The sequence below is a fragment of the Phascolarctos cinereus genome, unplaced genomic scaffold (genome assembly GCF_003287225.1).
Source record: "Phascolarctos cinereus isolate Bilbo 61053 unplaced genomic scaffold, phaCin_HiC Scaffold_2;HRSCAF=192, whole genome shotgun sequence".
NCBI classification, from domain to species: domain Eukaryota; kingdom Metazoa; phylum Chordata; class Mammalia; order Diprotodontia; family Phascolarctidae; genus Phascolarctos; species Phascolarctos cinereus.
The window spans coordinates 95,005,548-95,018,937 of NW_027555625.1; the positions used below are offsets into that span (position 1 = coordinate 95,005,548).

Consider the following 13,390-nt stretch of genomic DNA (forward strand, 5'->3'; position numbering starts at 1 on the left):
TTTTGAAGACTTTATTTCAGAAGTATTTGCAATAGAAATAATTTTTTTAACTGAGTGATCTCCCTTTGAACTCCTAAAATCCTATCACATTTATTTTTTACCACCTCCATTATCACTATTACTTTATCACCACCAGAGGTTCCCAAACTTACTTGGCCTACCTCCCCCTTTTGAAAAAAAAATTACTCAGTCCCCCCTGGGGTTAGGTTAGGTTAACCCTTATTTTTATTCAATGCCCCTCAATTGCACCCAAGGCTTCTACTGCCCCGATTCCCCCTTCCCACTTGCTGGATTGTTCCAGTGCCCCCAATGGCCCATTTGGGAACCTATAAATTCTAGACCCTTACCATTAAGTTCTCCATAACTGTTACCACTGAAATATTTTAACACTATCAGCACAGAACCATGGGACTAGGAACCTAGAAGCCATCAAGTCCAACTTAGAATTCCCGACATGAGACTTGGCACTGTGGCAAGAGCACCGGATTTGGAATCAAAGGACCTGGGCTTGAATCCTGGCTCTCCTACCTTCTTACTTGCTACTTATTTACTTCCTGATCTCAAACAAGTCACTTCACCAATCTGGGCTTTGGTTTCCTATTAGACTAGGTGATCTACAGCCCCTTTCTGCTCTGATGATGTATAGATCCTCTTGTGATATAAAATTGTAGTTCAAAAATCTGAAGGAAAAGACTTAATGTATGTAAAACATGAATAATAAACTAACAACACTGTGGTTATTAAAAAGCTGGAAAATGTATTTGACAAAGCATACATTTATTCTAACATAGATATCACAGTACAGAAGTAGTTATTTTTGTCCATTTTCTAGATTCTTGTGATTAAATTTTTAAATGTTGTTGCTTAATTCCATCTACTAAAAATAAGTACTTATTAGTGAATACAAGTGAGTATAAGAATAATGTTTACAATCTTTATTAGTATAAATGCTTTTTTAAGTGCTCACAATATGTAGATAAGTTGAATTGGTTGTCAGTAGAAATGAGTCTACATCGAGCAAACTTTTTTAACCCTGTAAATTATTGAAACTTTTGTCTCTATGGTAACACTTACATTCATCATTTAAGCATTGAGTCTTTCCTAAATTTCTCCAGTACTGAATATCATCTCAGGAAACAGAGACAATACAAAATTTTTTCTTATTGTTGTAATGGGGGGTGCTGTAGGGGAAAAACTCAGATAGCAAGGCCCAGACCTGTGATTTCGTCTGTGTTGAGAATTCCTATTAAGAAAATTCCTTCCATCAGTGTAAATCAGAAACTGTTCTGAATCTTATAATCTCAGAGAGTTGCCTGGAGTTCTGAGACATTGCCCAGGGGTCACACAGCCAATATGGGTCAGAAGTGGGCTTTGAACCTGGATGTGCCTGACCAAGGCCAGCCCTCTATCTACTACACTGCCTCTACCCTCCAAAAAATAAATTTGCTAGCTAATAAAAAAAAAAGTTGACTGTTAAAAAGGAATATAAATAAAACTCTTGTTGTGATTTTTTTTTAGTGGATCATCACCACCTCATTATATAACCTCTGTACTAAAGCAGAGCCAAGTTCGAACTCTCAAAGGTATGTATAAAAATTTGATGTTATAAATTATTTTTTTAAAAAATCTGAAAACATGCTGCTAATTCTTATAGAATTTAATTTCTCAATAATACCATCATGGATTTTCTTTCAGTTTCTGTTGTTTAGATCCATAGCTCAGTTTTTTTGTCTCAGTTCCTCAACATGTTCTTACCAGGTTAGTTCATAAAAAAGATGACTGAGCACCAACTGGGTGCAAGGAATGGTGTGTATGGCCAGTACCTCTAAAGAGCTCTTCTTTCGTCTGCCATTTAATTTGAGGAGAGTCGTTTTCACAGATTTTTCTTACCAACCGTCATTTGGTAGACTTAATCATGTTTTCCTCTTTTTGGGGGGCTGTATATCAATTTGCCTCTTCTACCTCCTCTATTCTCCCCCCCCAAAAAAAAACCGTAGTAGTACTATTGCCTTCCATTTGCATACTGCCCTCTAGTGCTCCCCTAGTGGAGCTAATGGATAAGCTGTGTTTCATTTTATGCCTTTGTATTTACCAACTTCATGGAACTGTTTTCCATAGTAATAACTGTATTTTCCCCCACCAATAAGCATGAGAAAAGTCTAGACCTAGAACAAGGAGGCTGATTCTTTCTGTTTTAGGGTAGCCAGCTTTCATTTGTGAGAATAGACTTAACAGAAAATATGATTATCTAGAAACCTGGGAAACCACTGAATTTGAATATAAGTTGAATTCTTCCCCCCCCCCCCACTTAGATAATTACATTGGGGCAGCTGGGTGGTATAGTGGGTAAACCACTAGGCCTGGAGTCAGGGATATCTTAGGTCAAATCCAGACTCAGACACTTACTAGCTGTGTGATCCTGAACAAATCACTTAATCTCTGTTTGCCTCAGTTTCCTTATCTGTAAAATGAGGATAATAACAGCACCTACCTCCCAGGAATGTTGTGAGGATGAAATAAGATAATTGTAAAGTGCTTAGAACATAGTAAGCTTTATTATCATTATTATTGTTATTATTATTATTTGGATATTTCTATCACAGTATACCAGTTTGCAAGATTCAGAGGAATTATATGCTGAGTAAGCAAGAGAACAGAATGAATTGTGTGTTTTTTATTGGATTTTTGTCTTGTTTGATGAGTTTGGAGAGTAGTGTTAGCATCATAGATCTACAGTCGGAAGATTTAGATTTAGATTCAGATCTTTGCTCTGATGCTTACTACCTGAGGGATCTTGGGCAAATCATTTAACCTACCTGGGTCTTAGATTCCTCATCTATAAAAGGAGGGGATTGAATTAAATGGCTCCTAAGGTCCCTTCCAGTTCTAAATGTATGATCTCAGGAACATCTGTTTGTATATTTAATTTAAGATGAAGCCTAGTTCTGAGATATAACAACTGTGGCTAAGAATTTAGCAATTTATGGTTAGGTTAAGGACTGTATTAATTAAGCTATTAAAAAAAAAATTGGGGCAGCTAGGTGGCGCAGTGGATAGAGCACCGGCCCTGAAGTCAGGAGGACCTGAGTCCAAATCCAGCCTCAGACCAAACAGTTGACGCTTACTAGCTGTGTGACTCTGGGCAAGTCACTTAACCCCAATTGCCTAAAAAACCCCCCAAAACAAAAAAAATCAAAGAGGCTAAAAAGTACTAACAATTATTGAAATAATATTCATACCATTTAAAATTTTTCTGGGCCAATAATTCCAGTAGGGGATATATCTTTTCCATTAAGATTGTCTAATATATATGTTTTGAGAGACTACAGGGCCTTTTCTATTTAAAAATGAAGAATTACCCATTGGAACTTCAGCTCCTCTCCCTATCATTCTTTAACCTGATTAAATAAGAAACAGACATCAAAAAGTTACTAGTATGTCTTGTAAGCTTCACCATTATAAGACTGACAAGGGGTCTTTGAAGATTACTAGTCTTGTTGTAAAATTGCTAGCATTTTATCACCATTTAAGCTGTGTACCAAATACAGACTAGATAGATCATTTATTAAGCACTTGTCATGTGTCTAGCTCTGTGCTAAGTGCTAGGGATACAAAAACAAGGAAGTAAGAGTTCTTGCCCTCAGTGGGGTAATGGTGAAAAGACAACACCAAAAGGAGAGCTGGAAAATAGAAATCTGAGGCAGACATTACCTACAATGGATCATAGCCAGTGGACTTTGGAAAGTTGCATAGAGGCCTGATTCCTGATAAGGCAAAAAGCTCACCTGTTAGAGCCAGGATGGCTAGGCATGGAATCCATGTTTCTGGGAAGGCAAAGAGGATCAGAGAGAAGTGTGATATTGAGGATACTGCCCTCTTTAGGTCTTTTGGAGTGAATGTGGACCTTCTGTTCTGCTTATAGTTCAGTTATTCCTATAGCATCTCAAATTTTGTAAATTGATAGGACCACTAAACTTTTTATTTCCCTTCCTGCCAGTAAGGGATCTTACTTAATCACTTAGATTAAAGAAACAAATACAAGCAAACTGCACCAAGCTTTATGCTACTTCGTTTTTTAATGAGCTCCTAATCACTAGAAGAAAGAATAATATTAGTCAAATTTTTTTTAAAAAATCAACCTCTTATTATTTGAGTGAGCCCAGAATTAATAGTCTTTTAGAATTCTAGCCTTAGAGTTTTACTTAGGAAAACCTATCTTAATAAAGGGAGGAACAGTTCAAATTTTTTTAATGCTGTGATCATACAGGGATGTGTAATTAGTATGGTTTGCATTTGTATTGAGCAAAACAATAAACATAATAAAAGCTATTGAAAAAAAATTTTCAATTATCAAGCATTTCTTGAAAAAAGTTTTAAACTATCAAGCTCGTTTTTTCTTTTCCCTTCTACTTAAGAGCTGGGGGGGGGAACCCTCTTATAACCAGTATGCATAGTTGAGCAAAACATTCCCAAATTAGCCACATGCAGAAATGCTTCTCATTTTATATATTTAGTCTATCACTTCTCTGTTACAAGGTGGATAGTTTTCTTCTTCATCCCTTCTCTGGAATCATGGTTGATTATTGTATTGATCAGAGTTCTTAAGTCATGAAAAGCCATTTTTAACAACGTTGTAAAATCAACAGCAGAGAAATTCTCCTTTATATCCCTATTTCGCTATATCTACTTAGAACCTTTGGCAAATTGATGCTTTAAAAATTCTTTCAATAGAGTGGGGGACCTTAAAGATGAGCTACTTAAACCCATTAATTTTTACAGATAAGGAAAATGAGGCACAGATGGTAAGCAGTCCATAGTTAAATGATTCATTTTTTTATTAATTTATTTTGATTTATCAACAATCACATAAGCTTTTGAGTTTTAAATTTTTCTCCTCCTCCCTCCCCAAGATGGTATGCAATCTGATATAGGCTATACATATACATTCCTATTAAACATATTTTCACATTAGTCATGTTGTGAGGAAGAATTAGAACCAATAGGAGGAACCATAAGAAAGAGGAAACAAAACAGAAGTAAAAAAAATAGCAAAAAGTATGCTTCTGTCTGCGTTCAAACTCTATAGTTCTTTCTTTGGATGTGGATAGCATTTTCTATCATGAGACTTTTGGAGATGTCTTAGATCCTTGCATTGCTGAAGGGCTAAGTCTATCAAAGTTAGTCATCGGACAATGTTACTGTTACTGTGTACAATGCTCTCCTGGTTCTGCTCACTTCAGTCAGCATCAGTCCATACATAAATGATTTTTTTTTAAGGCAGTTGGCCTTAAGTGACTTGCCCAGGGTCATAAATGATTCATTTTTTAACAAATAATGCACTTACTGTATTCAGAGAACTGTTCTAGGAAAAGATGCAAAATATTAGATGAGACTTAATGCCTACTTTCTTTGTAGTTGAGTATAGTAGGGGAATATTGCAGAATTTCAAGAGTTAGAAGGGCCCCAGAGGCCATCTAGCCCAATCTGTACCTGAACAAGAATCCTATAGCATGTCAGACCAGTGATCATTGAGTCTTTGCTTCAAAACCCTAACAAAAGTCTATAGTTGGAAGGGATCTCAGCAGCCATGTAGTCCAGTTCCTGCCTGAAAAGAAATCATCACTATAATCACCATAATGAATGGTCATCTAGTCTTGACTTGACCTTAAATGAGGAGCAACCCATTACTTTTTGGTTTTTTTGAGGGGCGGGACTAGGCAATGGGGTTAAGTGACTTGTCCAGGGTCACACAGCTAGTAAGTGTTACGTCTCTGAGGCCGGATTTGAGCTCAGGTCTTCCTGACTCCAGGGCCAGTGCTTTATCCACTTCTCCATGTAGCTGCCCCTGTGACCCATTACTTTTGAAGATCTCTGATTTCAGGAAGTTTTTTTCACATCAGACCAAACTCTTTCTCAGCAACTTCCGCCAATTGTTCCTGGTTCTACTCTATATTGTCAAACCAAAAAAGTCTACTCCTTCTTCTACAAAACAGTCCTTTCCAATGCTTAGAGGACAGGTAAAAGTCCCTCTAATCTCTGTGCCAAGTATTCTCTTTTCCTTGAGCTGATCCTCTCTGGTCATGAACTTGAGGTCCTGCCCCATCCTGGTCCCAGTCCTTTGAACACATTCACACTTAGCTGTGCCTTTCTTCTACTTTAGATGCATTCAGACCAGGGCAGACCAGAGTGGGGCTGTCATCACTATGGGTTTGGGCACAAGATTTCATTTAATGGGGGCCATAACTCTTAAGATTGCCTTAGTTTTTTGTTGTTTTGTTATGGTTTGGTTCCCATACCATAACATGCTGATTTTTACTGAGCTGGCTCCATTTTTAGATACATTGTCAAGCTAGCCATTCTCCCTGATACTGTAACTGCAGTTGATTTCTTAAATGGAAATATAAGATTTTCCATTTATTTTTACTAAATGTTCTTATTAGATTCCTATTATTTCATCTCTAAAACAAGGTTGGATTTAATACTCTTCCTTTTTTGAATCTGTAATTCCTATTTTATGCTGCAACATATTATCAATGGAAAGCTATGCAGGAGTAGCATAAAGATTGATTGATTGATTTTTGCTGTTTGGAGTTAAGTAACTTGCCCAGGGTCACACAGCTAGTATGTGTCAAGGATATGAGGGCAGATTTGAACTTAGGTCCTCCTGACTCTAGGGCTGGAACTCTATCCACTGCACCACCTAGCTGCCCCAAAGATTTTTCTTATTAGAGGTTTGTATGACGGGAAAAATAACTAAAGTGTCTAGTAATGAGAGCAAGGGCTAACCAATGAGCAGCCTACATACTGGTCTACTGGTATCCATGAAATGTTAAGAGATCTGGAGGAAGGTCCTTAGCATCTTGAATGAACCTACATTTCAGGCTTTATAGGAAGAGATCAGGAATCATATTCATCAAAATATTTGGCCAGGTCCAGCTGCTGTTCCTGACTTTGTTTTCTTGAACATTACTTCCACTTCCTTATAAGGCACAATAGTAAGGTAAAGCTGTAGAAATGCTGGCAGATCTGTTCCACTTTATACCTATTTATTGTCTCCTAGTGTTAACTGTAAGTACACTTGGAGTTATGTGGCTTTGTTGGGTCTCAGTTGATATTTTCTGGTGACTTGTTTTTCCTTCCACTGCTTTTCTTTTTTTGGAGGTCATATTGCATGTAATCTTCTGCAACATATTGCATCTTAGTCCACTATATTTGGGAAGGAGATTGAATGTTAGCATCTGAGGTGGCTTCAGGGCTCTTGGCCTCCTTATATTGCGATGATATTTTTTTTTTACACTGGATAATTTAAAGAAATAACAATAATCATAATCTCTTTCATCTAGCTTTCATTTTTTATTTAAAGGTCAAGTTGAATCTGCTTTAATTGCCAACATTGTTGCCACCTCACCTTTATCTTTCTCACTTGTTACTAATTTTTGTCTTCTAACCATTCAGTGATTTGAGTAAATAAAGACAGCTTGTTATTTTCTATCTGGTTAGCCCATTTCTCTTTTTGTGATGCTAAATGGTACTTACCACGTCCAGTGCCTTTCTGCTCCTTTCTCATAAAAAGTATTAAAAGATTTCTGATTAATGTACAGCCTTTTTGGCTTCTTTTTTCCCCTTTATCCTGTACCATCTTTTTCATTGTCCTTCTTGTGTCTACCTTCACACTCTAGTCACCAAGTATCCAGGTTTATGTTTACATAGTTTGGAGGACTTACATCAAGTTTGTTGTGGAATTTTTTCTGACTTAGCTACAGCATCATTAGCATAAAAACCACAACTATCTTTATGTTATTCCTCTTGCCTGTGCTCTTCTTTAACACCATCAGGTGAGATGGCCAAGTGCCCCTTGCTGTCTCTTGTTAACTTTAGGCACACAGTGAAACCAACTCTTTGTTGACAGGGAGAGTCTATAAAGAAATGATCCTTCCATTTAGTTGTAGCTTCTTTTTATTATCTATTTTATTATAGTGCCAGTATATGTGGTTTAGTTCTTACACTGGTATACTGATTCATTGGTTATTGGACAAAAATCTCACATCCAAAGTATCAAGTTGCATTAGTATTTTTAGATAATTATTTTAAAAAAAAACCCAAAGCATCCTCTACTCACCTTTCCCTGTCACTTTGTAAAAAGAAAGGGAAGGGCCTGAGAGGACTTAGGGTTATCTTGTATTGTTTTTCTGTTTTGTGTGACTAGCCTTTCCCACCTTAGCTACATTGACCCTCAGGCGGCAGGCACAATCAGAGGAATCAGCAAAAAGGTGTCATGCTCCTCAGGCATAGCCTTAAAGAGCTCAAGTTCACCTGCCTCTGGCACAATGAGACATAGGCATTGGACTTTTGTGACTGCCATTAAAAGCAGTCTCTTCTCAAATGGATACAAGGTGCTTTGTCAGTTAAAATGTAGCATTCTTAAGTGTTTTTAAATTAGCTGTAAAGATGCATTTTCAATTTTAAATACTAGAACAGATTGAGCACTATGAATAGAAATTGAAAATAAATTCCACTTAGAGATTATTATCTTTTTTCTAAGACTCCTAAGATCATACTTTGTCCAAACTGATATAAATCAGGGGTCTTTGATTATTACAGTTTTGAGGGGATTTTAGAATAGCATCACAATTAGGAATTTATTTTTCACTGCTTAATAGTTTGTATAAAATTTAGGAGGCTCGTATCAAAAGTGGAGTTACTGTTGCAAGGGGTCCACAGATTCACATTGCAACAAGCGTGGTTACTTTCGTCTTTAATTCTCAACAAATTATGCATCAGGCTTAGTATAATAATAAAGAAATGTATCTTCTGTAGGCTAAATGCATAATGTTTTATCTACATTGTGTTTTCAGATGTATGTAGATGCTATTGTAATTAATGAAATACAAATTTACATGAATTTATTACTGAATTCATAGTAACTTTTTGTCATTTTGTTGATCAAGAGATTCTAATATTACAACTGCTATTTGGGAATCTTAAAATATTTTTATATTAAAAGGAGACTTCATACTTTAAAAGTTAGGAATTGTTGATCCAGGGTACAGTTCAAGAGTTTGGCAGCTACGTCCCTCCTACATAGCCTTATCTTACTATAGCAAAACCAGTGTCCACTTTGATGTCTTCTCTTTTATTCCTCATCAGATTAGGCCAGCTTGGGGAAATCCAAAAATAGAGTAAAATTTTAAAGGAAATTCTCTCCCATGGCACTTGGCATTTGCCTCACTTCGTGGGACTTTGTGCGCTTCGAAAATGAAGGACAAACAACAACTCAACGGCATATAGTAAGCAGGACGAGAAGGTGGATGCTGAGCACTACCAACCCAAACTGGAGATTATTAACAAAGAGACATGGATTTAATATTAAAATGGATGCTAACTTTAAAATTAAGCCTGTGCAGGGAGTCAAGTTAAACCATCACAGAGATCACAGACTGCTATATATAATAATACTACTTATTCTCCAATATTCTCTTTTATTGAATTTAAAATCTCCAAAATAGTTTCAATGCCCTATCACTGAATATACCATTAAGTTTGAATTTAAGAATCTAATAGATTCTTCTTTTCTCTGATCCATTATTTGAATCCAGATACTATCATGATTTTAAGCTGTTGGAAGCTCAGTTTCTTTATCTCTAAAATAGGTAATATTAGTATTTGTGCCATGTATTTGGCTGTTGTTTTAAAGAAAGTCTCTTGGGAAACCTGACCTTTTGTGTGAATATAAAGTATTAATATTCATAATAGGGTGGTATAGTCTCAGAGGATCAGAGAATTAGTTCTCGATCATATACCAGAGATTGTATAATAACCATAATACTTCATTTTCTAGTATTTATGATTTAACTGTAAAATCCACATTTAATTTAATTTTTTTTCTAAAATTCAAACTTAATGGTATATTCAGTGATAGGGCATTGAAACTATTTTGGAGATTTTAAATTCAATAAAAGAGAATATTGGAGAATAAGTAGTATTATTATATATAGCAGTCTGTGATCTCTGTGATGGTTTAACTTGACTCCCTGCACAGGCTTAATTTTAAAGTTAGCATCCATTTTAATATTAAATCCATGTCTCTTTGTTAATAATCTCCAGTTTGGGTTGGTAGTGCTCAGCATCCACCTTCTCGTCCTGCTTACTATATGCCGTTGAGTTGTTGTTTGTCTTTCATTTTCGAAGAGCACCATGGCATCAGGAAGATGATGCCATGACTTGCAAGTGAATTGGATTTAAGTGAGGCAGGGCTGTGCAAGGTTATCAGCCTCACTTTCTCCTCCAGAGCCATCTGGGTCCAGTGGCCAGATGTAGATCAGGATGACTGGAGATGGCCCCCGTGCCATTGAGTACTACTGGAGAAAGTTATGAAATTGTGCCAGTTGTGTCTACTATAAAATTATGTTATTTAACCTCCACTACACCAAGGTTGCTGCATGGTGGGGGGGTTTTTATTCCTCTTGTATTACACTTTACTCAGCAATTATTTTAAAAGTTTTGTTACCTCAGTCCTCTAAATATACCTTCATTCTCAGTGGTGGTCTTGATTCTTACTTTAGAAAATGAAGGACCCTTAATATCAATTTCATCAACTTCCTTCTTAATAAATTTCAATTCCTTTCATTATTTATGCTTTCCTTTTTTCTTTCTGTCTCAGAGGAACTGGTGGCTATTAATTTGTGCTCTTGAATCCTTCTTCTCCACTTGCAGAGCCATCAACCATCCTTACTTTCCTGAATATCTTCAATTTGTTTTTTTCCCGCTGACCCTTTTCTCTATTTGCAGCTAGGCTTAGGTTTTCACAATTGTAAAAATAACCTTTTTCCACCCTGCTCTTCTCTTATTTCCATCATGTCTTTGTCTTTTTCTTGCCAATCATGTAGAATAGGCTACATTAAATGTCTACTCTAAAGTTCACCGTTTGGTTTCTATCTGTTTCACTCTACTGAAACTGCTATCTGAGTTACCTTGTCACCTAATCCATAGAATAGTCTTTTCAACCTTTCACTCTCTTTCCTCTCTTCAATGTTTGACATTTGACCATCCTTTTATTCTTGGTCTTTCCTATGCCTTTTGAGATGTACTCTTATATGTCTCCTCCTAGATATCTAACTGCTTTTGTTCCAATCTTCTTTCCCTCTTGTTCCTCCTTGTTAAATGGAAGCATCCCCCCACCATTCTTTGACCTTTGCCCTTTTTTCTTTTTGCATCTTTTGTTCAATATTTAAGTGTCTGTGGAAGATACTGTGCTAGGCACAGGAGAGATAAAGAATTCTTCTCAAAAACCTTCAGTTATTGTTTCCTGCCTGCTAATGAAAAATCTCTTAGCCCGTCATTTATGGTCTTCTACATTCTGGCCCTAATTACCACTGTAATAAACCACTCTGTACTCTAGTAGTCAACAGTATATACCCTTGAGGCAGCTAGATGGGGGGCACAGTGGATAAAGTGATAGACCAGGAGTCAGGAAGATCTGAGTTCAGATCCTGCCTTAGACACTAGCTGTATGGCCCTGGGCAATTCACTTAACCTCTATTTGCACGTTTCCTTATCTGGTTTCCTTATCTGTAAATTGGTACAATAATAGCACCTGCCTTCCAGAGGTTTGAGGATTAAATGAGATAATATTTATAAAGGACTTTATAAACCTTGAAAGTGCTATATAATATAAGCGCTAATAGTAGTAGTGGTGGTGGTGGTGGTGGTGGTGGTGGTGGTGGTGGTAGTGGTAGTATACTACCGCTCACCACAGCTTAAGTTATTCATAACTTTTCTCTATCACATCTCTAAATGTATACTTTGCTCAAACCATTCTCTATATGTAGAATGCACTCCCAACTCATTTCTCTGCCCCAACCCCAATCTTTACTTTTTGAAATCTTTCCTTTTCAGTGCTCAGTTTAGATACCACTAACTTCTATAAAACTAGTTGGGAATCCAGCAAGAAAAGAACTCAGGGAAGGTAGTCAGATAACCCACATAACACTTTATATCTCTTTTTCCAATTTAACTTTTTCTTGTCTTTATGTACTAGTTACTTATTGTAGTTAATTGTTATCCCTTGCTTGACTATATGCTTTTTGAGGGCAGGGAATCTTGTCTTATTTGGCTTTGTACCTCCCACAGAGCCTTCCACATAGTGGGTGTTTGAATAAATGGACAATATTAAAAAGCCAACTTTTCAAGAAGGTGGAAGATTATGAAGTCTTGGGTAAGAAGCTGAAAATCTTAGGGACATAGTTGTTGTTTTCATCACTGGTGTCCGTTTAAGACAAGGGGTTCAGAAGAAAAATACAGTTTGAGAAGTAAACAACTGGTTAAGAAGATGATGTTTAAGAATAAGATTTGGATGGAGCAGCTAGGTGGTGCCATGGATAGAACAGCACCGGCCCTGGAGTCAGGAGGACCTGAGTTCAAATCCAGCCTTAGACACTTGACACTTACTAGCTGTGTGACCCTGGGCAAGTCACTTAACCCTATTGCCTAGCCAAGAAAATAGAAGAAGAAGAAAAAGAATAGGATTTGGATTTATGGACTGTGGCTTAAAGCATAGGAATTACAGAACTTCCAGCCAGGGATAGAGTGCTGGTAAAAAGGTATTTGCCTAGAATATTACAAATCTAATCAAAAGAATTTTAAAATGAAAAGGAATTGGGAGAAGAAAATACTGCCGATGTATATTCACCAAGCTAGATGCCAGAAAGAAAAACTAGCTAAGTAGAAAAGGAACACTATCAAGTATTACCCCATGTCCCCTTCACCAGATGTTCACAGGAGACAAAATTGAGCAAGGAGTCATAAAAACCTGGACCTCTGACATTTGTACAGAAATATACAGAGTAACAAGAAAGATGCAAGATGCACTAGAAATCCTAGAGTAAGGAGGCGAATTTGACCTCAGTGACTGTATCACTGAGACTTGGTATGTTGCAGAAGGGATTCTTCTTCAGGTGTACTTTAGACTAGCCAGGGACTAAGATCTTGTCCATCTGTGAAATTACGTGATTTCCCCCAAGGTTCACAGCATTTCCATCCCAGTAACTTCTTCCTTGTTTGTTCTTGTACCTTTTAAAGGATGAAATCATCATTGAGGTAAGACAAGAAATTATTAGCACTCCTGCTTTGGGCAAAAAGAGATAACTAGCTCCTGTAAGAATCCAAGTAATGGAAGTATATACCATGCTGAAAATAAGTAGCATAAGTCAAGTTTGAGTCTGGTGTTTGGTGGTAACACTGTGTTTTAAGAAGATATATTTATGAGCAAATCCAGGAACCAGAATAGGAGGCAAGATGAAAATCTTCATTTGGGTAAAAATCAGCAGAGGCAGAAATGGAAGTAGTATTACCATTGGAGTATGCTGTAGCTCACTTTGACTGGGCCAAAAGA

General features: G+C 36.8%; 1 protein-coding gene across 3 annotated transcripts in view; it reads left to right on the forward strand.

Annotated features, from left to right (window-relative positions):
• FOXN2 (forkhead box N2) overlaps nt 1-13,390 on the forward strand; it is a 73,150-nt gene that overhangs the window by 44,675 nt on the left and 15,085 nt on the right. For all 3 annotated transcript variants that reach the window (XM_021001274.2, XM_021001275.2, XM_021001277.2), the window contains exon 4: nt 1,519-1,583. In XM_021001274.2, coding sequence (XP_020856933.1) covers nt 1,519-1,583 — 65 coding nt within the window. The remainder of the gene's footprint in view (nt 1-1,518; nt 1,584-13,390) is intronic.